The sequence below is a fragment of the Macaca fascicularis genome, chromosome 7 (assembly GCF_037993035.2).
Source record: "Macaca fascicularis isolate 582-1 chromosome 7, T2T-MFA8v1.1".
In the NCBI taxonomy this organism is placed as follows: Eukaryota; Metazoa; Chordata; class Mammalia; order Primates; family Cercopithecidae; genus Macaca; species Macaca fascicularis.
Genome location: NC_088381.1, coordinates 74,356,670 through 74,381,683, shown reverse-complemented (window position 1 = coordinate 74,381,683; position 25,014 = coordinate 74,356,670). Strand labels below are relative to the sequence as shown.

The following is a 25,014-nucleotide window of genomic DNA, read 5'->3' as shown; positions in this document are numbered from 1 at the left end:
CAGAGGAAGAAGCATGGGCTCAGAGAGGTTGAGGATCTTGCCCAAGCTCACAGCTGGGATTCAAACTTAGGCGTCTCTGTTCTGACACCCATGCCCCAGCTCCCTGGTCACAGATCCCTGGGATGCCTGACTCAGCCATTGTAGGGCCGCCGGCAGGGCATAACGGACAGCTTCTAAGCTGACCACCCAATTCTCCCCAGTGGCTGTTCTCCATTCCTGCTTCCCAGAAACCCATCCTTCACGGGCTAATCCTACAAAGGATCTTCTTTAATAGGATCTCGGGGCCTCAATTTCCCTTGTTGCGTGTGCTGGGGCAGGAATCTTCCTCTAGGAATGAGGAAGAGAGAGAGACAAGAGAAAGGCATGGCCTTTCTGCCCCACTGTGCTAAGCCCCTAGCCAGGGTCCTCCCGGAAGCCCAACCCCTGCCGCGCGCGGCCTGGCGGGCAGGAATGGAGCTCGGTCCCTTTAAATCCCGCCGAGGAACGCCGGAGGGCCGGGCCGCGCCATTCCCGGATCCGCCGGCTGGGAATCGCTGGTCCCCAGCGCGTCCTGCAGCGCTTCCCGCGCCGCGCCCCCAGCCCGGTGCGCCGGCTCTGTGCGCGGGTGCCTGGGCGGTCTGGAGAATGAGCCGCATCTACCACGACGGCGCGCTTCGGAACAAGGCGGTGCAGAGCGTCCGGCTACCAGGGGCCTGGGACCCCTCCGCCCACCAGGGGTAGGCCTGGGCGCACGGCCTCGGGTCGGCCTCATCTGCCCCGGCTCGAACCCCGCTCCAGGATCGGGGGATGGGATGCGGGTGGAGAAAAACTGGGGTTGCCAAAGCCGCCTCTCCGCCTCCAGTCCACCCCTCCCGGCGCCCCTGCCACCGCGCCCGCCCTGCGACCCCATGACACAGATCGGCTTAAAGCTCCCCGCACGTCCTCCTGCCCTTGAGAGAGGGTCCCGACCCCCAGACAGGTCTCGGAAGGCTGTGCTTCGCCTCACGCCGACCTCCGGCCCTACCCCACCCCCATAACTATAAACTCCAGCTGCTTGCCGCGCTGCTTTTGCACAGGCTCATGCGCTGCCCCAGAAGGGACACTGGCCGTGCTGTGGCGGGAACAGCGGGCGTGCTGGTCCAGAGCAGGGCCTGCCTGGGTGAGGAGGATTTGGAGGGCCAGGCCCTGTCGTCACAGGGTTATGAGGCAGAACGGACCATTCCATTTACAATTGCACTAAAGAATTGTGCTAAGTGAAATAAGCCAGACACAGAAAGACAAATACTGTGTGATCTCGTATGTGGAATCTATAAAGGGGTGGAACCATAGAAACAGCAGAACAGACCGGGCGCTGTGGTTCACCGCTGTAATCCCAGCACTTTGGGAGGCCAAGGCAAGTGGATCACTTGAGGTTAGGAGTTTGAGACCAGCCTGATGGTGAAACCCTGTCTCTACTAAAAATACAAAAATTAGCGAGGCGTGGTGGCAGGTACCTGTAATCCCAGCCATCTGGAAGGCTGAGGCATGAGAATCGCTTGAACCCGGGACGTGGAGGTTGCAGTGAGCCAAGATTGTGCCACTGCCCTCCAGCCTGGGCAACGGAGGGAGACTCTGTCAAAAGAAAAGAAACAGTAGAGCAGTGAACAGTGATTGCCAGGGGATAGTGGATGGGAGTGGGGATGGGGGTGGGGAAATGATCAAGGGTACAAACTTTCAGTTACAGAATAAACAATTTCTGGGGATCTAATGTACAGCATGGGGTCTGGTGGGTGTGTTCATTAATTTGTGGTAATCATTACATAGTGTGTACTTAAATCATCGCGTTGTGCACCTTGAATATATAGTCTTTGTCAGTTAAATATTTAGAAAAATAATTGCCCGGGGGGGTGGGGATGGATTGGATAGAGACAAGTTAGGTAGAGTTTTCACTTCCCACTCCCATCCCTCTTCCACTGTCATCTTCAGCTGTCCCCACCCTTCTCCATTTCTGTGGATGCAAAAAAGGAAGCCTCCAGGTTCTGCTTTTATGAAAACCAGAGTCAGGAAGCCAGGGGTCCACTTCCCCTCAGTGAAGGACTGTGTGATCTTGCGCTAGTCCCAGACTCCTGAGTTTTGGGTTCTTCACCTCTCAGAAATAACCTTTTCCTTGGATTAATGACCACCTGGATATGAATGAGAACAGGAATATGAGAGTGTTTAAAAACAGGTGGAAAGGGAAAATAGCTTATTGCAGCTTAGATACCTACCCTCACATTTGGCCCAATAAAAAAGTAAAATATTTTATATTTAGTAAGCACTTAATAGCTTACAAAACACCTTCACACACATGATCTTGTGTCATCATCAGAGGAGCAGAGTGAGGCGGCTGTTTTCCTCGCCATTTTGTAGATAAGACTGAGACTCTGGTTCCAATAACTCCCAGTGGCCTTGTAGGAGGGGGCCGTAACTTGATCTTAGGACAGCCTGACAAGGTTCCTCCTGGCATCTGGGCAATGCCCCAGCCTTTGGGACCCTTGCAGGGTTGGAGACCCCTGTGTAGGAAGCACGGGGAAGGGAACTGCTCAATACCCAGCCTGCTCAGGGTTGGGTGAATAGGAGACACAGGTGAGATTTCCTGAGGAGTGACAGAACCGACTATCCTTTCTTTCCCATTCATCCCCAGGGGAGATGGTGTCCTGCTGGAGGGAGAACTGATCGATGTATCTCGGCACAGCATCTTGGACGCTCATGGCAGGAAGGTGAGGATGCTTCCTCAGTGCTAGCTAGAAGGCATTGACTTCACGGTCGTTACCCACTGTGGCATCTCCTTGTGCTGCGTCCTTCCAGTGCCATAAGTGGAGATTCTTGATGGGCTTAGAAAGCAAGTGGGAAGTAGGTCAGGAGATTTACAGCCAAATGGGACCACCAGCTGGAAGCAGAATAGTTTAAGGCTGTGTTGGGCAGCAGACAGGTGGGAGGGCCTGTGTTCTTGCCAGAAGAGCCTGGGTCATGGCTGAGAAGGCGGACCAGGCCATAAACCCCAGTCTTGCCTGAATGTAAACTCAGACACTGTCTGGGGCTTCAGTTCCCATGTTGATGTCCTGGCTGCCTTTGCCCTCTCAGCCTCCTGGGGTCATGCCCCGTGTCACCACCCCATCTCAGGTGTCTGTGGATACACCTGGCATTCACCATCCACTACTAGCCTGTGTCTTTTTTCTGAGTGCTAGTTCTGACTTTCCATTCCCCTTTCAAATAGCCCCACCTAGATGTGCTGACCACCTTATCTCCTTGGTCTCTATAACTGACCTTGGTCTCTAAAAATGTCCCCTCCAGTAGGGCCAGAGCCCTGGTGCTACGTGGAGCCTGCATGTCCCTCCTATACCCCACGAGAACACTCAGCACTATTTTCATGTCAGGTGGTATTTTGCTGTACCCTCCCCTCCTTAGCACACAGTCAGCAGGTGGGAACACCCCTCAGAGCCCCTAACCAGCCTGCCCAGGAGAGCCCAGCAGTGTCTCCATGCTGATATGGGGCTTACTTGCCTCAGCTGCCCTCAGGCAGGGCCTTCTCCTAGCCCCTCTTAAAACTTGCCTCCTCTGAGTTCCATTCCTGGTGACGGTTCAGTTGCCCTCCCAGCCACCAGGCTGCGAACCCTCACTGTCTGCTCCCCAGGAAAGCAATGCCAGGTCCCACTGGGCTCCTCCCTTGCCCATTCCTCCCCCTCCCCTGCCTTCCCTTCCTCTTTCCATGGCTGCTTACCTCAGATGGGCCCTCAGCCTGTCCTGATAAAACCTTGCACCTGTCCCTCTGCCTTCTGGCTGTCCCCAGAGCTCATCCCTGCCCTGCTGCCAACAGGACAAATGTCTTTCCAGAAATACATATCTGAGGGTCTCACTGCTGCTCAGAAACCTTTCAGGATTCCTTGTCCATCAGATAAAATCCAAACTCCAAATGCCAACTCAAGGCCTGTCCTGAACCAAGCTCACTTGCTTTCCCAGCCTGGGCTCCCAGAAGGCCTCCAGGTGCCCTGCGTGGCTCAAACATGCACAGGGGCCTCTTGACTTTTATTTCCTATACTGTCCCAGGCTTTTAATATTCTTCCTACGGCTTCTTATTCCCACAGTTGGCAGACTTCCTCACCCTCCAAGACTTCATCTTTCTTGATTCTACCAGGAAGTGGCCACCTGTTCTTCAGGCCCTGGGAGCATTTCACCCACCTGCCTTGAACAACTGGCAAATAGCATTTACAGCACACTTCACACTTGGCACTGTGCTTGCCCCTCTGTTATCTCGTTGAACCCTCATAATATTCTTAAACACAGACATCGCGTTATCCCCATGTGATGGGGAAACTGAGTGGCTTGTCCCACGCACTGCATCTGCTGGAAGGGGCAGAGTGGCTACCCTCACCCAGGGCTCCTTTTCAGTGCCCTTTCCATTGTACCTTGGCAGTACCCATTCCTGCTGCATGGTATTTGGGGTCCTCGGACTTGGGTTATGGATTTTGTTTTGTTTTGTTTTGTTTTTTTGAGATGTCACCCCGGCTGGAGTACAGTGGCATGATCTCAGCTTATAGCAACCTCCGCCTCCTGGGGTCAAGCGATTCTCCTGCCTTAGCCTCCTGAGTAGCTGGGATTACAGGAGCATGCTACCACACCTCGCTAATTTTTTATATTTTTGATAGAGACAGAGTTTCATCATGCTGGCCAGGCTGGTCTCGAACTCCTGACTTCAAGTGACCCACCCACCTTGGCCTCCCAGAGTGCTGGGATGACAGGCATGAGCCACCTTGCCTGGCCGAGTTATGATTTTCTTTCTTTTTTCTTTCTTTTCTTTCTTTCTTTTCTTCTTGAGATGGAATCTTGCTCTGTTGCCCAAGCTGGAGTACAATGGCATGATCTTGGCTCACTGCAACCTCTGCCTCCTGGGTTCAAGCGATTCTCCGGCCTCAGCCTCCTGAGTAGCTGGAATTACAGGCACCTGCCACCACACCTGACTAATTTTTTGTATTTTTAGTAGAGACAGGGTTTCCCCATGCTGGTCAGGCTGGTCTTGAACTCCTGACCTCGTGATCCACCTGCCATGGCCTCCCAGAGTGCTGGGATTACAGGCGTGAGTCACTGCACCCAGCCCAAGTTACGGTTTTCTGTATATACTCTTGGTCTTTGGCTGTGTGGAAGCCCTGGGCTTGCCCTGTTAGGAACTTCTAGCAGGGCTCATTATATGTGGCAGGTGCTCTTGTGAACCCATGAATGAATAAATATTTGGTGGGGTTGGGGCGTCTGTCTAGCTTGAACATCTTTTGGAGCTGAGGTGGGCTTCCAGGGTAGATGTGAGGTTGGCGGGGCTGCAGCCAGAGCCCAGAGTGTGTGTGTTGTGGGATGAGGCCGCCTCCCTCACTCTCTGTCTGCCTGGCCCCAGGAGCGCTACTATGTGCTGTATATCCAGCCCGGTCACATCCATCGCCGTAAATTCGACGCCAAGGGAAATGAAATCGAGCCCAACTTCAGCGCCACCAGGAAGGTGAACACGGGCTTCCTCATGTCATCCTACAGTAGGTATCCTCTGCCCTTCCTCCCTCCCTTAGGGCCCTCCTGCAGTGTGGCAGCCTTTGTCTTCTGAGCCTCTTGGCCCCTGGAAAGTGTCTTCTCATCCTGCTTGATGCTGAAGCCCCGTGTGTGGCCTGAGGCTTCCCCACCCACTCCTGGGGCTGGACTCCTTCCTGCCTCCCATTCACTCAGAGGATCCCCGTTTCCTCCCCTCCATCCCAGGGAGCAGGCTGGCCTTCCCACCTCCTGCCATTTCCTGTGTCTGGCAGAATCACCCACAAACCTGGCTTTGGGCTCTAACTGCCTTTGTGCAGAGCCCAGGCCAGGCCCTAGGTGGTCTCCGTTTTACTGCCCAAATCCTCATTTGGTTCTGGGCTCTTAGTCCATGCGTGTTATATAACAAAATAGCTTAGGCTGGGTGATTTATTAACAACAGAAATGTGTTTGTTTATTGTATTCTTAATTTAAAAATTTTTTATTTCTTTGTGCATTTTTAGTGGCTGGATTTTGCTATGTAGCCCAGGTTGGAGTATAGTGGCTATTCTCAGGTGCAATCATAGCACACTACAGTCTTCAAGTGATCCTCCCTCCTCAGCCTCCAGAATAGCTGGGACTGTAGGTGTGTGCCACCGCACCTGCTTAAGAACAAAAATGTCTTGCTTACAGTTCTGGAGGCAGGGAAGTCCAAGGTCAAGGTGCCAGCAGATTCGGTGTCTGGTGAGAGCTTGCTTTGTGCTTCAGAGACGGCGCCTTCTTGCTGAGTCCCACATGGCAGAAGGCAAGGCAGCTCTGTCTTCAACCTCTTCTGTAAAGGCACTCATCCCACTCATATGCCATGACCTTCTCACCTCATAAAGGACCCACCTCTTAATACTATCACGTTGGTGATTAAGTTTCAACGTATGATTTTTTTCTTTTTTAAAAAAATTTTAGGGTGAGTGCGGTGGGTCACGCCTGTAATCCCAGCACTTTGAGAGGCCGAGGTGGGTGGATCACTTGAGGTCAGGAGTTCGAGACCAGCCTGGCCAACATGGTGAAACCCCGTCTCTACTAAAAATACAAAAATTAGCTGGGCATGGTGGCAGGCGCCTGTAATCCCAGCTACTTGGGAGGCTGAGGAAAGAGAATTCCTTGAATCCTGGAGGTGGAGGTTGCAGTGAGCCGAGATCCCACCACTGCACTCTAGCCTGGGCAACAGAGTGAGACTCTGTCTCAAAAAAAAAAAAAAAAAAAAAAAAAAAAATAATAATAATAATAATAATACTTTTCAGTGGCCACTTTACTTCTAGGCATTACGTCCATACTCCGTCAGTGGAGGAAAGACAGCTGAGTTTGTCTCTTTGTTTTTCTTTTCTTTTCTTTTTCTGTCTGAGACAAAGTCTGGCTCTGTCACCCAGGCTGGAGTGAGTGGCTCGATCTTGGCTCACTGCAACCTCCACCTCTCAGGCTCAAGTGATTCTCCTGCCTCAGCCTCCTGTCAACATATGAATTTTGGGGGATACATTCTGACCATAGCAGACCCTCCATGATCTTGTTCTTCTTCCTAATTTTGTCTCTGGTAGGGCCTCTTTGCTGTCTGCCCCTGGGTGAGAAGGTTTTGAGGTTGAGTGGGACGCCATCACTTTATTCATTCATACCTTCAGTTACTCATTGACTCTCTGAACATTAGGGATCATCTATATCATGTGCCAGCCCTTGTGCCACATACTGAGGGGTCCAGGGATGAACAAAACCCAGTCGTATACTTGAAATGTTCTCAGTCCAGTAGAGGAGATAGAGAGGCCTGGGCCTGGATCCTGTGAAGGGTGCTGAGCCCAGGCAGGCATGACTGGGGACGCCCTGGAGCAGGGAATACCAGGACTGAATCCTGAAAGATAAGCAGAGGTCAGCCAGGTGCCAGGGATTTGCAGGGTGTTTCAGAGAGGCAGAGGGTGCCCAATGCCTGGAAGTTGAAGAGTTCCTGACCCAGGTATGAGAAGCCATGCAGGGCAGGCAGCAGGAAGAGCAGGCGCTGAGGAGCTCAGCTCTAACCGAGGGTGCAGGGCAGCCCTGTAGTGAGTGGTTTTAAGTAGGCAAGTGACATGATCAGGTCTGTGTTTGAAAATCCCCAGGGAGGCAAATAGCCTGGAGCCCAGCGAGGCCTGTGAAGAAGCTGTTATGGTCACCTAGGACAGAGATAAGAAGGCCAGGATTAAGGACCTGTCAGTGGGGGTGCAGAGACTGGAGCAGCTCAAGCTAGAGGAGGCACAGTGGCCTGTTGGCTTGGCTATTGGGGAGGAAGAGGAAGGAGTCGTGATGACACCAGAGGTTGGGCATGGGTGCCAGGCTCAGGGGAATGGAGGAGTGAGAGGTTTGTGTAGAGGAGATCTGTTTGGAACACACCGAGTTTGAGTTGCCAGGAGCACTGCTGGGTAGAGGTCCACTGAGGCCTTGGAGGACAGTTCTAGAACTTGGGGAGAGAACTGGGCTGCAGCACATTGAGAGTATTGAAGCTACGGAAGTGGACCAAGTTACCCAGGAGGAGAAAAGAAGTGGGCCCAGGAGGTTGTCTTGGGAAACAGCAACAACGGGAGGTGGATGGAGAAGGAAGAGCAGGAGATGGAACCACTGAAAGGTCCGAGGGATGGGGAAGGTGTCATGTCTCTAAAGCCCCTTGAAGCCAAGGGGAACAGGCGTGAGGAGCTAACAATGGGGTCAGGCACTGCCCAAGGGTTAGTTAGGTCTGAGATATGGAGCATCCAAGAGGTTTGCCCGTTAAGACCTCACCGGTGACTCTGGTGGGGGTACACGGGGTCTGGAGCAGTAGGTGTCAAAGCCAGAATGCAGGAAGGCCTTGAGGAAAGGTCAAGGAGTAGGGAGAGAGAGACAGGTCCTCAGGAGGTGGGAAGGGGTCTGCAGCCCAGATGGAGGAGCTGGCTTGAGGCAGGAGGAGAGGCCTCCTGTCCTTTGAGACTGAAGAAAAGAGGAGATGTTTTGTGTGGTCAGAAGTGAGTTGATGGCTTGGCGTGGTGGCTCACGCCTGTAATCCCAGCACTTTGGGAGGCTGAGGTGGGTGGATCACCTGAGGTTGGGAGTTTGAGACCCTCCTGGCCAACATGGTGAAACCCCGTCTCTACCAAAAATACAAAAATTAGCCAGGTGTGGTGGCGCACACCTGTAATCCCATCTATTCGGGAGGCTAAGGCAGGAGAATTGCTCAAACCCAGGAGGCAGAGGTTGCAATAAGCTGAGATTGTGCCACTGCACTCCAGCCTGGGTGACAGAGTGAGACTCCATCTAAAAAAAAAAAGTGAGTTGACAGGTAAGTGGTGTCAGGGAAGTGAGAGGCCCCACTTGATGGCTTCTGTTACCTTGCAAAGAAGGTGAGATGCCCCGTCTAGCCGGTGTCGGGCAGAGGGCTGAGGAGAATGGAGCGGTCCTGTGGGGGCAGCCACTTGTGCAGTCCCAGAAGGCATCCCTGACAGAGGTCGGCTGAGGTTGTACCCCATGAATGAAATGTGCTCCATGAAATGTGTTCATGGGTTGACTGGGATGTTCTTCAGCAAAGTGCAGCCACCTGGGCTTGGCGTGGCGCAGGCAGCCTGTGGGACAAGCTCCGGGATTGCTGTGCTGGGGTGTGGCCTTGTGAACACCCAGCCCTGTGAGGCTGGGCCCACTTCACAGTCCAGGAGTGCCCCTCCCCTAATCCAGCACCTGGATTTAGGACTCCTCCCTTACCCCATGAACTCTGCCAGGAACAGGAAAGAGGAGGGGGACTACCAGAGTTTACTCCTGGTTCCAGTAGACCTCACCCCAGCCAAGGAGACCCTGAGGGCTTGGACAGAACCCTTCCTGGCCACTGGGGTCTCAAGATGGAATTGTGTTGGGGTGCTTTGAATCCTGCCTCCTCTACTACTATGTGACCTTGAGCTAATTACTGAACTTCTCTAAGCCTTGGTTTTCTCATCTGTAAGATGGGAATAGTGAAAACATATGAACGCTCCCTGAGGCGTCCACATGCCAGGCGCTGTGCTACGTGCTTTATTTCCTTTATATGTCATGTCAGTCCTGTCAGGTAGGTACCGATTTTATCCTATTTTTCGGGTACAGAGAGGTGATGTAACTTGCCCAAGTTATTGTGGAGCCCAGATCTGCACCAGGCTGCCTGTCCCCAGCCCATGCCTGTCCGCCTCTGCTGTGGAGTTCCTTGTTGAGGACTCGCAGAATGGGCACCGAGTCCCAGCCTCCGGGTGACTGAGCTTGGAACCACTCAGCCCTCACCTGGCTCTTGAGAGGCCCTGCAGAAGTGCTTGCTGCCACAGTGATAATGACCCTCCTGTGCTCTGTGCCTGCAGAGGTGGAAGCCAAAGGGGACACTGACAGGCTCACGCCCGAGGCACTGAAGGGGCTGGTCAACAAGCCAGAGCTGCTGGCACTGACAGAGAGCCTCACCCCCAACCACACAGTGGCGTTCTGGATGCCCGAGTCGGAGATGGAGGCAATGGAGCTCGAGCTGGGGGCCGGGGTACGGCTGAAGACTCGGGGCGATGGTCCCTTCCTGGGTGAGCAGTGCAACCCTCACTGTGGCCCACCATTCCTGTGTGGCCCATGGGAGCTTTCGGCCTCCCTAATGTCTAGAGCTCATGGGAGCAGGCAAGGTCTGGCCTCCGTGGGGACACAACCAAGCCCCGGAGATTTACTCCTAAATCCCTGCACAGGTGCCCTAGGGCCATTAGGCTCGACAGCCTGGATCCCCAGGTGCCACCCAATCCCATGATTCCTGTGAGCGACCTCTCCCCACCATACCTTGGGGGTCCCACCCAGGGATTCACTGACCACATCTAGGCCTGGAAAAAACAGTGGCTTAACTCAGGCCTAGGGGACCCCACCACAATGGGCCCAGCCCTCGCTATGTTTCCACCACAGGGACAGAGGACATTCAGCTTCATCTCTTCTTTCAGATTCACTGGCCAAACTTGAGGCTGGAACAGTGACAAAGTGTAATTTCGCTGGTGATGGAAAGACAGGGGCATCCTGGACAGACAACATCATGGCCCAAAAGTGTTCGGAGCGGGCTGCAGCGGAGATCCGAGAGCAGGGGGACGGGGCAGAGGACGAGGAGTGGGTAGGTCAATGGGGAACTGTGCACCTGGTGTTGGTGCAGTTGAATCTCCTGGCAGGAGTATGGTACATACTGGTTGAGGTTATGGCTAGGATGAGAAGATGACAGAAGAATCTTACCCCCCAGCTTTAGTGGAATTCTGTGAAACACCTGGGAGTGTGTTAGCATCAGGAAAATTCCTTTAAGGTATGAAGAATGACAACCTGGGACCTTCCTTGTAGGTGGCTGTGAACCTAACTATGCCCCAAAGATTCCCAAGTGGTAGGAAGAAGGGGGTGCAGAGGGATATTAATGATGATCATTAAGTCTCAAAACATCTCTACTTCAGGTGAATATATTAACAATGCTGAGGCAGTTGAACAACTGAATGCGTAGTTTTTCCTCCTTTGGTTTGGGCTGCTTGCCTGAAGTGTCTGGAGAATGGCTGACCTGGTCCTTACTGGTTTTTCTTTTGCTGAGAGTCAGTCCCCTCATTGATCCTCAGCCTATTCACAGTTGCTTTTCTTTTCATTTCTTTTCTTTTTTTTGGAGACGGAGTCTTATTCTGTTGCCTAGGCTGGAGCGCAGTGGCATGATCATGGCTCACTACAGCCTCAAACTCCTGGGCTCAAGTGATCCTCCCACCTCAGCCTCCCAAGTAGCTGGAACTATAGGCATGCATCACCATGCCTGGCTAATTTTTTTATTTTTTGTAGAGACAATGTCTTGCCATGTTGCCCAGGTTCACAGTTGTTTTTCTGAAATATATTTTACCCAAAGAGTTGAATTGATGTCAAAAGGCCCCCAAATGCACACTTATTATTTTATTTTATTTTTTCGAGACGGAGTTTCACTCTTACTGCTCAGGCTGGAGTGCAATGGTGTGATCTTAGGTCACCGAAACCTTTGCCTCCCAGGTTCAAGTGATTCTCCTGCCTCAGCCTCCCAAAGTGCTGGGATTACAGGCATGTGCCACCTTGCCTGGCTAATTTTGTAGTTTCAATAGAGACGGGGTTTCTCCATGTTGGTCAGGCTGGTCTCGAATTCCCAACATCAGGTGATCCACCAAAGTGCTGGGATTATGGGCTTAAGCCACCACACCTGGCCTCAAAATGAACATTTAAAGCAAAGAATTCACAGAAAAATGCTCTATCTAGGTGATGGAGATGATTTTTGCCAGAGAAAGCAAGGGCACGCAGATGAGAGTGTCTGAATTCCTTTGTCTTCATAAAGCAAGTCTTGGACTGAAAAACAGTCTAAGAGCTGTTGGAGCTGCCAGGCCAGCTCTAATGAGGGTAGGCCCAGGCAAGCACTCATGGGCCCCGCAGGTACCACACGATTGAACCCTTGTTTGTCTGATAACTTGCAGCGATGTTTATGACATGTGCTCTCTCTGTATCTCTTTACCCCTTGGATTTCTCCAGGATGACTGAGGGATGTGGCTGCCTCCGGGGGCACCAGCACCTTCTGTAGCATTGTTGAGAATTTCTTCCATGAACTTCTACTCTGGAGCTGGAGAGAACAGTCAGCCAAGTCTTACCTGGTTCTTCCCCACAGCCACCTTGGAATACTCTTTGAACAAGCTCTGCTAAAACCAAACCCATGACCACTGTGTTGGTGGTGGGGCCCCATGCTGTGGCTCACGGAGGGCCCCTCCCTGCATGTGAGTCTAGCCTTCCTAGACATTACATGATGACCCTTTAAAAAAAAATTAGAGGCCAGGTGTGGTGGCTCAAGCCTGTAATCCCAGCACTTTGGGAGGCTGAGGCGGGTGGATCATGAGGTCAGGAGATCGAGACCATCCTGACTAACATGGTGAAACCCCGTCTCTACTAAAAATACAAAAAACGGCTGGGCGCGGTGGCTCAAGCCTGTAATCCCAGCACTTTGGGAGGCCGAGACGGGCGGATCACGAGGTCAGGAGATCGAGACCATCCTGGCTAACACGGTGAAACCCCGCCTCTACTAAAAAATACAAAAAACTAGCCGGGCAAGGTGGCGGGCGCCTGTAGTCCCAGCTACTCGGGAGGCTGAGGCAGGAGAATGGCATAAACCCGGGGGGCGGAGCTTGCAGTGAGCTGAGATCCGGCCACTGCACTCCAGCCTGGGCGACAGAGCGAGACTCCGTCTCAAAAAAAAAAAAAAAAAAAAAAAATACAAAAAACTAGCCTGGTGTGGTGGCGGGCGCCTGTAGTCCCAGCTACTCGAAGGCTGAGGCGGGAGAATGGCGTGAACCCGGGAGGCGGAGCTTGCAGTGAGCCGAGATCGGGCCACTGCACTCCAGCCTGGGCGACACAGCGAGACTCCGTCTCAAAAAAAAAAAAAAAAAAAAAAAAAAAATTAGAGATGGAGGTCTCACTGTGCTGCCAAGGCTGGTCTCAAGCTCCTGGACTCAAGCGATCCACCCACCTCCACCTCCCAAGGTGTTGGGATTACAGGTGTGAGCCACCGCACCCGGCCTCATGTTGACCCTCGCCCTGGATAGCAGCCTGGTTTTTGGAGGCAGGTGGTGGGAGAGACCCTAGGGCAGCCGGAGAGTAACTGGACCTGGTATTGGTGCAGAATGGGGAATATCCCTTGTCTAAATGCAGAGCAGCTGAGAGAAGTTAGCGGGGCTCTTCCTCTGTTCTCATTGTTTCCTGCTTTCCTTCCCCACCGGCCCCCTCCTTAGCACTCCATGTTGTAGCCTCTACTATCCAGCTTCAAGCCTCTGTGTCCCCTGTACCTTCCCCCCGCCTCCCAAGTTGCCAGGTCTTTATTCCCCCATTGACCCCATGCCACCTCGGGGGTTCCTGTCGTCTGACATCCCTGGCTGCTTTCCTGGTAGATGGCATTCCCAGAGAGGCCAACAGCGTTCCCAGAGAGGCCAACAGTGTTCCTAGGTGTGGCTGGCTGGTCTGCATCTCTCAGACTCACTCTGCCAGGCTACAGTTTTGAGAATACCTTTTTTGTTGTTGTTTTATACCTGGAGGACTTTTTATGAATGAGCAAATCTTCAGAAAGGAATTCCTCCACCCTTACTGGGTTATTGTCAGGTGTAAACAGCCTTTCAGCTGGGCAATGTTCCTAGGAGAAGGAAGCCATTTATCTTGGGTCGTGAACATTGCCTTTTTGGGTGGTATACCCACACCCAGATCTGTGAAGAGACCTGGAGTTGAAGTCTCCATGTCATCAGGACTTTGGCATGTGGATCTTGCTTGACTTGGGAAAAGAGAGGGTGGTGGTGAACTAATAATTATGGAGTGCCCCTAATGTGTCAAACACAATGCTGGATGATTTCCATGATAATAATGACTCATACTTGTGCTAAGCACTTGCGATATCTTACTTGTCACAACAGTCCGTGAGGTACTGATTATCCCCATTTTTTCATGAGACTAAAGCTCAGAGCTCTAGGATAGTATACAGTGGCAAGAGGAATTTACACCCAAGCACCCAGATTTCAAAGCCCACATTCTTAACTACTGGACTATTCATATTACAGAGCAGGAAAAGGGTCTCAGAGAGGTTAAGCAACCTGCCCAGAGTCACACAGCTAATGAGCAGCAGAATCAGGATTCAAACCAGAGCTGTCAAAAGCAAATCTTATGTTCCTTCCACTGTCCCCTGCTTCCTTACTTTTAAGAAAGGTCTTGGAAACGGGGCCAGAAGACGTGGTAGCCACTTCACTGGTGTTCTGTGTCTGAATGGGACTTTCTCACAGGCAGGCCATGCTGGGACCTCAACCATGGGGGTGGCCAGGGAGGTGGTTGAGCAGAAGGATAGCTCGGGACACTGACTGGGGGTAGAGTCACCCAGTGTCTTTAGACATCCTGCTGTCTAAAGCACTGTGCCCAAATGGTATGGCAAACTTATATGGACAGGTCACCATTCCAAACAAGGAGGCCCAGTGTGTCAATAGGAGAGGTCCTAAAGCAACAAAAAAGGCGGGGTGTCTTGGAGGGGCTTCAGAAAGGGAAAGGCCATTGTGTCTGGAGCTCAGAGAATGGGGGCTGGTGTTTGAAATGAAGCTGGAGATTGGGCATGGCATCCTCACGCATTTGGGGACTTTACCCTTAACATCCTGGAAGCCAGTGATACCATGAAGAGTGAGATCTGATCTATGTTTCAAAGGTCACTTGACTACAGAGCAACTGGAGGTGAGGAGCTCCTTTAGGAGACTGCTGCAGTTGCCTGGGTGAGAGGCTAGAGGGTTTGGGCTATAGCAGTGGCAGGGGAGATGACAAGAAGAGAATGGTTTCAGGGGCATTCAGGGGGCAAAATCAACAGGACCTGGGGGGAGACGAAGGGGTCAAGAATGATGCCCAGATTCTGGGTGAGTGGCAGTGCTGTGGTGCACAAGTAGTGATGTTATGGTTCTGGGTGACCTGCTGTTTAGGAGGAGCCCAGCCTGTGGCTAAGAAGTATAGAGAACTGAAACCAGCTCCCTAGGGATGGGAAAACCAAGTGGGCTGATGATAAGAACAGGGCCCCAGGGCCGGGTGCAGTAGCTCACGCCTGTAATCTCAGCACTTTGGAAGGCTGAGGTGAGCAGATCACTTGAGGTCAGGAGTTCGAACGCAGCCTGACCAACACAGTGAAACCCCATCTCTACCAAAAAATACAAAAAGTAGCCGGGCATGGTGGCACGTGCCTGTAGTTCCAATGCCTTGGGAGGTTGAGGCATGAGAATTTCTTGAACCCAGCAGGTAGAGGTTGCAGTGAGCTGGGCGACAGAGTGAGACTCTGCCTCAAAAAAGGAAAAAAAAGAAAGAAAGAATAGGGTCCCAGGCTCAGCAGGTAGGGAAACTGATGCAAAATCCTATTCCCTAGGGCTAGGGACTATGAAGGGAGAAGATGGGAAGCTGCTGTGGCTCAGAGGCTGCATGGGCATCTACATGGGCAGATGGTGAGGCCAAAGCCCCTGATTTTGCTGCACCTCCTGCCCTGGTCAGGACTGGCTCAGGCATTAGGGCAGGCCCAGCCAGGGCAGGAGCCTTCCTAGATACACTTGTGGGGAGCTGAGCAAATATGGCAGGGCTGAAACCTTGCTTTCAGGGGCCCCCATGTGGCTGGCAGGGGCAGCTTTCAGAAGCTAGACTGGAGCCTATTACTCCCCAGATGGAAAGTTCAAATTCCTTAATACAACTCAGAGCTCATCACAACGTCACAACCCTCCTCTCTTGGCTCGCTTCCTCCTTAAGAACTCTGCGGCGATCCCTTCAGACCAGCTCGAGGGATATTCCACAGGTTGTTAATAGGGCTAGAAACAAAAAGCGGTTGGTGTTTCTATGATCTAATTTGTTGGGACAAACGTAATGTTAAACTCAAACATTTCTGTAGGATTTCCCAGAGCTTTTACTATACTAACATTTACTGTAACTCTTCAGGACAGGGTATGATTAAGTATTTCCCACATTTCTTTGGTCATAGAACCTGTTTTTGTGAGGAGCATTTCATGGGACAGCTGCTCTGAGAAACAGTTTGGGAAGGGCTGTGTTGGTCCCATGGAGGGGCTGGCTGTTTCCGAAGCAGGCCACTCTCCCACTTCCATCGCCTTGCCTGGACTCTTTTCTTATTGGGAGGTGCCTTTCCTCTATCCATCTGAATTTCTTTTCTTCCACCAGTGTCCAGCTTGCCTTTCACCATGGGCCTAATGATAGAAATTGACAGTTATTTTGTATCTTCAAACAGAACCAAGAAAATCCTCTGAGCTTCATTCATATGGGAATTTTTTTTTTTTTTTTTTTTTTTTTTTTTTTTTTTTTTGAGATGGAATTTCACTCTTGTTGCCCAGGCTGGAGTGCAATGACTCAATCTCGGCTCACTGCAACCTCTACCTCCCGGGTTCAAGAGATTCTCTTGCCTCAGCAGGAGTATTACCATAATCCCAAGTAGCTGGGATTATAGGCATGTGCCACCACACCCAGCTAATTTTGTATTTTTAGTGGAGATGGGATTTTATCATGTTGGGTAGGCTGGTCTTGAACTCCTGACCTCAGGTGATCCATGTTCCTCGGCCTCCCAAAGTGCTGGGATTACAGGCATGAGCCACTGTGCCCGAACGATATAGGAAGAATTTTTGAGGGACTAAACTAATCTCCATAAATAGCAATGCACTTAGGAAATATATTTAAAGGGGAAAAAAAACTCATAGTTTCACTCAGTCATGTTCATAATTTTTAGTGTTTGGGTTTTTTAGCATGTAATTTGTGTACATGGTTTTGGTTTCTGTAAACTTGCATAGGGGTTTTCTGGTACAAACTGGAAAACCTGCTAGACAAATTCTAAAACATCTGTAATACTTGTACATAGTTGTTGTAACACTATGCCCACACATAAAATTTGATACTACTTTTTCGATTAATGTTACATAATCACTTTCCATATTGCTACATAGTCTTTGTAACCATTTTTCTTTCTTCTTTTTTTTGAGATGGAGTTTCACTCTTTTTGCCCAAGCTGGAGTGCAATGGCGCGATCTTGGCTCACTGCAACCTCTGCCTCCCAGGTTCAAGCTATTCTGCTGCCTCAGCCTCCCTAGTAGCTGGGATTACAGGCACACGCCACCACGCCCGGCTAGTTTTTTGTGTTTTTAGTAGAGACGGGGTTTCACCATGTTAGCCAGGCTTTTCTTGAACTCCTGACTTCAAGCGATCCTCCCACCTCAGCCTCCCAAAGTGCCGGGATTACAGGCATGAGCCACCATGCCCACCTGCAACCATTATTTTTAAGATTGCTACCACTGGATAGTTCCGTCATGGTCCAACTTTTGGATATTTAAATTGATCCCTGTGTGGCTAACAGGATTGTTTCCAAAAATGTTGAAAATTATATAGTTCCCTTAATTCCCCACCTCTAACTATATTTTTGGGTTATTTCTTTAGGAGCAGATTCCCAGGAGTCATATTACTGAGAATCTAGAAATCTTTTGTAAAGTTCTTGTTATATTGCCAAATTGCTTCCCAAAAGAGTTGTTCTAAACCATAATTTCACCAGCAATGTAGGGGAGAACCATTTTTATGCTGCCCTTGTCAGAATTGGGTATGAAAACATTTTAAAAATGATTTTGGATAAGGTGAAAATTATATATATATATATACACACACACACACACACACACACACACACACATATAGTTTTTTTTTTTGAGCCGGAGTCTCACTCTGTCGCCCAGAGTGCAGTGGTGCGATCTCGGCTCACTGCAACCTCCGTCTCCCAGGTTCACGCCTTTCTCCTGCCTCAGCCTCCCGATTGGCTGGGACTACAGGTACCCACCACCACGCCTGGCTAATTTTTTTGTGTTTTTAGTAAAGACAGGTTTTCACCATGTTAGATAGGATGGTCTCAATCTCCTGACCTCGTGATCCACCCGCCTCAGCCTCCCAATGTGCTGGGATTACAGGCGTGAGCCACCGCACCCGGCCTATTTTAATATATTTTAATTTGCCTTTCCCCTCACTTGTAGTGAGCTTAAACATTTTTTCCTTTTCCTAGCTGTATTTCTCCCTTTGTTATTCAGTTTTTTTGTCCATTTATCTACTGGGGAGATGGGGAGTGATACCTCTTTATCAGAGTTATTTGTATTTTAAATGTAACCATTTGCCATATTTTAATGACTTTTCCATTAAATAATTCTTTTCATAAAAAAATCTTTATATATCTGTTGATGTTTTGTGATTTTTATTGCTTCTAAGCTAATGCAGGTTTTTGGATATTATTCAATTTCGTTTTCTTCTATTTAGGTTATTATCTGGTTTTATACTTAACTACTTATTTTCAAATTGCTAACCAGTTTATCCTAATAGTATTTACTGAATTCCTTCCCACTCCTACATCACATATTAAAATTATTTTGTGCCTAAATTATTTATAGTATTTCAGTTAGTCTTCCTATAATTACAATTTGAACCATCAAAGTAGGTTTTAATAGTTGGCAGAGCTAGTTCTTCATAATTCTGTTTCAGAATATTCTTTGATATTTTTCCTCAACATTTTAAACATTTTTGTCAAGTTTCAGTGCAACTGACTTTGGGTTTTTATTTATTTAAAAACTGGGCCACGCCAAGTGCAGTGGCTCACGCCTGTAATCCCAGCACTTCGGGACACTGAGATGGGTGAATCACTTGAGGTCAGGAGTTTGAGACCAGCCTGGCCAGTGTGGTGAAACCCCATCTCTACTAAAAATACAAAAATTTGCTGAGCATGGTGGCATGCGCCTGTAATCTCAGCTACTGGGGAGGCTGAAGCAGGAGAATTGTTTGAACCCGGGAGACGGAGGTTGCAGTGAGCCAAGACTGTGCCACTGCACTCCAGCCTGGGCAACAGAGACTCCATCTCAAACAAACAAACAAACAAACAAAAACAAAAAAAACGCTGGACCAGGCATTGTGGGGGTTTGGGAGGCTGAGGCTGGAGGATCGCCTGAGGCCAGCAGTTTGAGGTTACAGTGAGGTATGACTGTGCCACTGCACTCCAATCTGGGTAAGACCCTGTCTCTGAAAAAACAAACAAGCAAACCCCAAAACTCTGGCTGCAAAAGTAGCACATATTTCTTTGAAGGAATAAAAGGAAAACTTGATAATCCTACCACCCAAAGATGTTTTAAAATCACTTATGTGGTACTCAGTTATGTGCCATGCACTGTTCCAAGTGCTTACAAATATTATAATAACTCCTTTTGTGTTTATAACAACTGTCTGCAGTCAGTAGACTCATTTTCCAGTTTAGGAAACTGATATTACACCTTTTCTACAGATGAAGAAACTTGCCCAGGGTGCCCAGGCAGTCCGCAGAACCATGCTTTGAATCAGGGCAGTGTGGTTCCAGGGGCCTGTACAAATCAAACCACCCTGACTCTGCCATTCCATCAGATACATTATTCATATTTTGGTGTATTTGCCGCCAATCTTGTGTAAAGTGGGTTGTCCCTGTGCATACTTCGTGTAATCTTTTGGCTTAACAGATGTCATGAACACTTCTGTATCATAAATCTTTCCCAGCATGATTTTTATTAGCTATTTAATATTTCTCATATTCATGTAGAACAATGCACTTAACCAATTTCTCATTTTTGTAATAAATTTTTTCCCGTTTTCCCCTGTAATAACACTGCTGAGATATATATTTTTTTCTTTTTTTTTTTTTTACTGTTCTAAAGATACTCTGGCAGAAATGTATGTTCCTGAGGCTAAATCTTTTCACACATCCACAATCATTTTATTATAAATTCCAGAGCTGGAAACACTGAGTCTAATGTTAAATAAATACATATATATATATACACACACACACACATATATATATTATACATATATATACATATATATTTTAAATAAATATATATATATATATATATAGAGAGAGAGAGAGAGAGAGAGAGAGAGAGAGTTTTGTTTTTGGAGACAGCGTCTCGCTCTGTCGCCCAGGCTGGAGTGCAGTGGTGCAATCTCGGCTCACTGCAACCTCCGCCTTCCAGGTTCAAGCCATTCTCCTGCCTCAGTCCCGGGACTAAGTATCTGGGTATCTGAGTCCCAAATATCTGGGACTACAGTCGCGCGCCACCACACCCGTCTAATTTTTGTAATTTAGTAGAGGCGGGGTTTCACCATGTTGGCCAGGCTGGTCTCGAACTGCTGACCTCAAGTGAGCCACCCGCCTCAGCCTCCCAAAATGCTGGGATTACAGGCGTGAGCCCCCGGGCCTGGACTGTTACATATTTTAAAGGCTTCTGATCCATATTGCCAAAAAGTCCTCTGGATCGATTTGCAGCTGTATCCGCTGCTCCATCTGCAGTATACGAACGTGCTCCACCTTACCCACACTGGGTCATTAAAAGAACAAACAAAAATAAGAACTTGATTGATTTGGGATTTTAAAGGAAATGCACTAAAACTTCTTTAATTCCACCATTCACCGTCTACCATGGAGGAACAGCCCATATGCACGGAGAGACAGCTACGTAATTCACTGCAGCATTGTAATACTGAAAAATAAAAATGAACGAAACGTTCCTTAACCGAGGAACGGCCGAACGACCGGCGTCTCCACTCCGCGGAACGTTCTGCGAGCGCTAAGGGGAAGGCGGGAGTACAGGTTTTGGAGCGGACGGTGAGAAAGGCAAGCTCGCGCCGCCTCTCTGTGTTGGCAACCCCGCTGGTGGTCAAGTTTCGGCTTCTGGGGCCAGCTGTCGGTCTTGGCGAGGGACATAGATCCGGATTCGCATCCTGACCGGCCAACCGACGCTGGTCGAGGTGACCACGCTCCTGGGCACCCGCACCTGCAGTCCGCAGGGGACCCCGCCGCCTTCTCCAGGGCGTCAAAGAGGCCGGACCCTTGGGTGCTAGGGCTCCTGGGTGCCGGGGCCAAGTTTCCGAGTGCCGCTCTCAGCAGCGCACCAACCGGAAGTAGCCGTGTTGTGGCGGAAGGAGGCGATTTCTGGGAGTAGCCGGTGCTGAGAGAACCGTGGCCGGCGAAGATGATTCAGGCGATTCTGGTTTTCAACAACCATGGAAAGCCGCGGCTAGTCCGCTTCTACCAGCGTTTCGTGAGTGCGGCCCGGCTTCACCACGCCCGTTGAGGGTGCCCACTATCTCTTCCCTCCTCTTTGGCCTCTGGGCGCCCGGGGGCACCGCTCCTTGGTCACCTGGGGCTCCTGCACCGTGCATGACCCTCACCCTTCTTAAGCACTTAAGCTGGGCGCAGGCCGGTGCCAGGCATTCTGTCTTCCGCCCTACTGCCCTCGCTCTTTCTGACCCTTTTCTGGATCCTGGCATTTCTGTGCCATTTTGTGACATTTTCCCTTGGGTCTCTGGGAACGAGATAGAAGCGACAGTGGGGAGTGTGCCTCGTTGAGAACTTGAATGATTGAAGTCACGTTCTGTCATCTTTTTGGTTGTTGACCACAGTTTCATGAGGAAGAAATATTAAGTTTCTGAAAGTTTTTGTTATAGCCAAAGGGTCTGGAAAAGTTCTTTATTTGGAATTATTTTGCTTCAGTGTTGGCTGGGACTTTCCAGAGACTAGATACCCTTCACTCTGTAGGGTTGAAGAAAATTTTAGTTTAAAAGTGGAAACATGATGAGAAATTATAAATGCTGCTGCATAAGGGCTCAATAAGTGATTACGTAAATTTGAATTTTCCCAACACGTTCCTTTGCAAACACATAAACATCAGTATTTGCTTCCTATCTTCCAATATTTTATTTCTTCATGGCAGGGTTTCAAAATGTTACATAATTGGGGTACTGGCCAAACTGAAGAGGGGAGTCAGAAAACGTATTCCGGCTTCAGCTCCACCTTTTCTACTCTTGCGTCTATTGACAAGTTAATAAACCCTTTTCAGACTTAAATTATTCTGTCTTTTGTCAATTAGAAATGAAAAACTAATTTTACTCCTTCATAAGATTTTTAAAGCTAGATTACATTTAATTAAGTAGATTACATCGAGGTAAAAATATGAGTATTCAACATAACTATTTGTATTTGCATTTGTGTGTATACAGATTCCCCCCTAGTTTTTTTCTAACAGGGTTATTGAGATAAAAAAAAAAAAACTAACATGCCATACTATTTACTTATTTATTTTACGTTATTTACTTACACAGATGAAGTCTTTCTATGTTGCCCAGGCTGGTCTTGAACTCCTGGGCTCAAGCAATCCACCAGACTCAGCCTCCCAAAGTGCTGGGATTACAGGCATGAGCCACTGTGTCCGGCCCCAGTTTACCTATTTAAAGGGGACAGTTGAGTGTTTTTTAGCACGTTCACAGAAGCTGCACAACCATCACCACAATCAATTTTAGATCATTTTCATCACCCCAAAAAGAAACCTCTGCCCATTAGCACTCATTGCCTATTTCTCCATGACTGTCCCAGCCCTAGAGAGTCTCTTTCCCTCTAAATTCGCCTGTTCTAGAATGGCAAATGGAATTTGACTATTCCAGAGTGGCAGATGGAATTTGCCTACTCCAGAGTGGCAGATGGAATTTGCCTATTCCGTTGCATATAAATGAAATCATAAATAAGTGGGTTTTTTTGTGTCTGCCATGTTTCATGTAATATAATGTTTTCAAGATTCATCCATGTTGTAGCATGTATCTGATCTTCATTTCTTTTATTGCTGAATAATATTGCATTATATGGGTATGCCATATTTTGATTGTCTGTTTATAAGCTGATGTTTCTACTTTTTGGCTCTTCTAACTAATGCTGCTATGAACATTCTTGTGCAAGTTTTTATGTGGACTTATGACTTCATTTCTCTTGGTTATATACCTAGGAGTAGAATTGCTGGATCATATGGTAACTATGGTGAACATTGTGAGAAACTGCAAACTATTTGACAAACTTTCCAAGTGGCTGCACCATTTTACATTTCCATCAGCAATGTATAAGGATTCCAGTTTCTTCACATCCCTGCCATTCGTTATTTATTTATTTTTTGATTAAAGACATTTTAGTGGGTATAAAGTGGTATCTCATTGTGGCTTTTTTTTTTCCCCCGAGACTGAGTCTTGCTCTGTCTCCCAGGCTGCAGTGGCGTGATCTTGGCTCACTGCAACCTCTGCCTCCCGGGTTCAAGTGATTCTCCTGCCTCAGCCTCCTAAGTTGCTGGGATTACAGGTGCCCGCCACCATGCCTGGCTAATTTTTGTATTTTTAGTAGAGATGGGGTTTTGCTATATTGGCCAGGCTGGTCTTGAACTGCTGACCTCAAGTAATCTGCCCGTCTTGGCCTCCCAAAGTGCTGGGATTACAGGTGTGAGCCACTTCACCTGGCCCATTGTGGTTTTGATTTTAATTTCCAAAATGACTAATGATGTTGAGCATCTTTTCATGTGCTTATTGACCATTCATGTATCTTTGGAGATCGTAGGATTTTTATAAGACCTCATGAGCTCATAGATGAAAGTACCTTGAAAACTACAGAGTACTAAAATGATATGAGGGGTTATTAAAATCACTGAGGCATGTAAGCAATTGGTAGTTTACCTTTTTACTGAACTAGAAATTAGGTAGCCTCATCATTTCATACCATTTCCCACTGCTGCCACTTCCTCCAGAGTCAGATAAAAGGCTTTAGTTCAAAAGATGTGTTTTCAGTTTTAAAAAGTGCTGATGTTTAGCATGTTTCGTATTTTGCAGTATATAGACTTAGTTCCTTACAGCATCCTGTCATCTGTGAGCTTTGTTCTTTAAATGGAAATGAGGAAAATAGTGATTGATTTACTCAAATTTGTAGTGACCAATGATTAGCAAGTTTTCATTCATTCAGTAAATACTGTGAGCCATTCTATACCCATGTGAGTCAAAGTAATTTCCCCACAATTACGTTTTCCCTGTTTTTTCCCCTCTCTGTTTCTTTTAAATAACCCTTTCAAAGCTAAATTCAGGGCTGTAGAAAAAAAGGGATTAAAATTACTTGAACCTATTTTCTAACTCTTGGGGCAAGTCCAATTTAAGGTTTTCTTATGCTTTGTTACTCAAAGTGTGGTCCCCAGACCAACAGAAATGGTATTGCCTGGGTGCTTACTAGACTTGCATCTCAGGATTTAACCTATACCTGCTAAATCCGAATCTGTATTTTAACAACATTCACAGCTGATTCATTGCAAATTATTTGAGAAGCAATGGTCTAGAGCTTTAAATTATTTTCTATCTTAATTGCTGGTTTCTCCCTCTCGTTACCCTTTTTAACCATACTTCTTCTGAAACTCATATGTATAATTAGAAATCAAAGGTGAGTTATCAAAGTGATTTCATCAGAGTTGAGCTTTCTTATGCACGTAGTAAGTGAAAAAATAAGGCCAGACATGGTGGCTCACACCTGTAATCCCAGCACTTTGGGAGGCCAAGGCATGTGGATCACCATGAGGTTAGGAGTTCAAGATCAGCCTGACCAACATGGTGAAACCCCATCTCTACTATAAATAAAAAAATTAGCGGGGCATGGTGGCACATGCCTGTAATCTCAGCCACTGGGGAGGCTGAGGCAGGAGAATCGCTTAAACCCGGGGTTGGAGGTTGCAATGAGCTGTAATCGCACCACTGCCTGGGCAATAGAACAAGACTCAGTCTAAAAAAATAATAATAAAACATTTTATTTGTAGCTCTCTGATTGTTCAAAATTTTAATCTGTGATCTATTTTTCTCAATAATACTTTGTTGATGAGTAACACAGCATCTTATATGTAGTATCTATATTACCAGTACAAAAGATGGCAGCTGTATTTGCCAATACAACTTTTTAAAACATTTACATGATTACTTCTTGACCTTTTTTTTTTTTTTTTGAGATGGAGTCTCACTCTGTCGCTCAGGCTGGAGTGCAGTGGCGTGATCTCAGCTCACTGTAACCTCTGTTTCCTGGGTTCAAGCAATTCTCCTGCCTCAGCCTCCCAAGTAGCTGGGATTACAGGCATGTGCCACCACGCCCGGCTAATTTTG

The 25,014-nt window shown here is 48.4% G+C and overlaps 2 protein-coding genes and 1 non-coding gene across 6 annotated transcripts in view; 2 read left to right on the top strand and 1 right to left on the bottom strand.

Annotated features, from left to right (window-relative positions):
* Window positions 1-506: 506 nt before the first annotated feature.
* ARPIN (actin related protein 2/3 complex inhibitor) lies at window positions 507-12,187 on the top strand. 2 transcript variants are annotated; one of them, XM_005560497.5, is made up of 6 exons: window positions 507-716; window positions 2,642-2,717; window positions 5,381-5,513; window positions 9,843-10,049; window positions 10,449-10,612; window positions 12,013-12,187. In XM_005560497.5, exons 1-6 carry the CDS (start codon window positions 625-627, stop codon window positions 12,019-12,021), a joined length of 681 nt encoding a protein of 226 aa, XP_005560554.2. In that variant the 5' UTR covers window positions 507-624; the 3' UTR covers window positions 12,022-12,187. The 2 variants fall into 2 exon arrangements, with proteins under 2 accessions (XP_005560554.2, XP_073852812.1); XM_073996711.1 differs by having other exon boundaries at window positions 4,083-5,513.
* Window positions 12,188-16,812: 4,625 nt separating this feature from the next.
* On the bottom strand, window positions 16,813-16,874 carry LOC123574809 (U7 small nuclear RNA). Its single transcript, XR_006699994.1, has one exon. It is a non-coding gene; the product is annotated as a U7 small nuclear RNA (small nuclear RNA).
* A 4,125-nt stretch (window positions 16,875-20,999) lies between these two features.
* The window catches only part of AP3S2 (adaptor related protein complex 3 subunit sigma 2), a 62,388-nt gene continuing 58,373 nt past the window's right edge, over window positions 21,000-25,014 (top strand). For all 3 annotated transcript variants that reach the window (XM_005560496.5, XM_065548425.2, XM_073996713.1), the window contains exon 1: window positions 21,000-21,113. In XM_005560496.5, coding sequence (XP_005560553.1) covers window positions 21,045-21,113 — 69 coding nt within the window. In that variant the 5' untranslated portion in view covers window positions 21,000-21,044. The remainder of the gene's footprint in view (window positions 21,114-25,014) is intronic.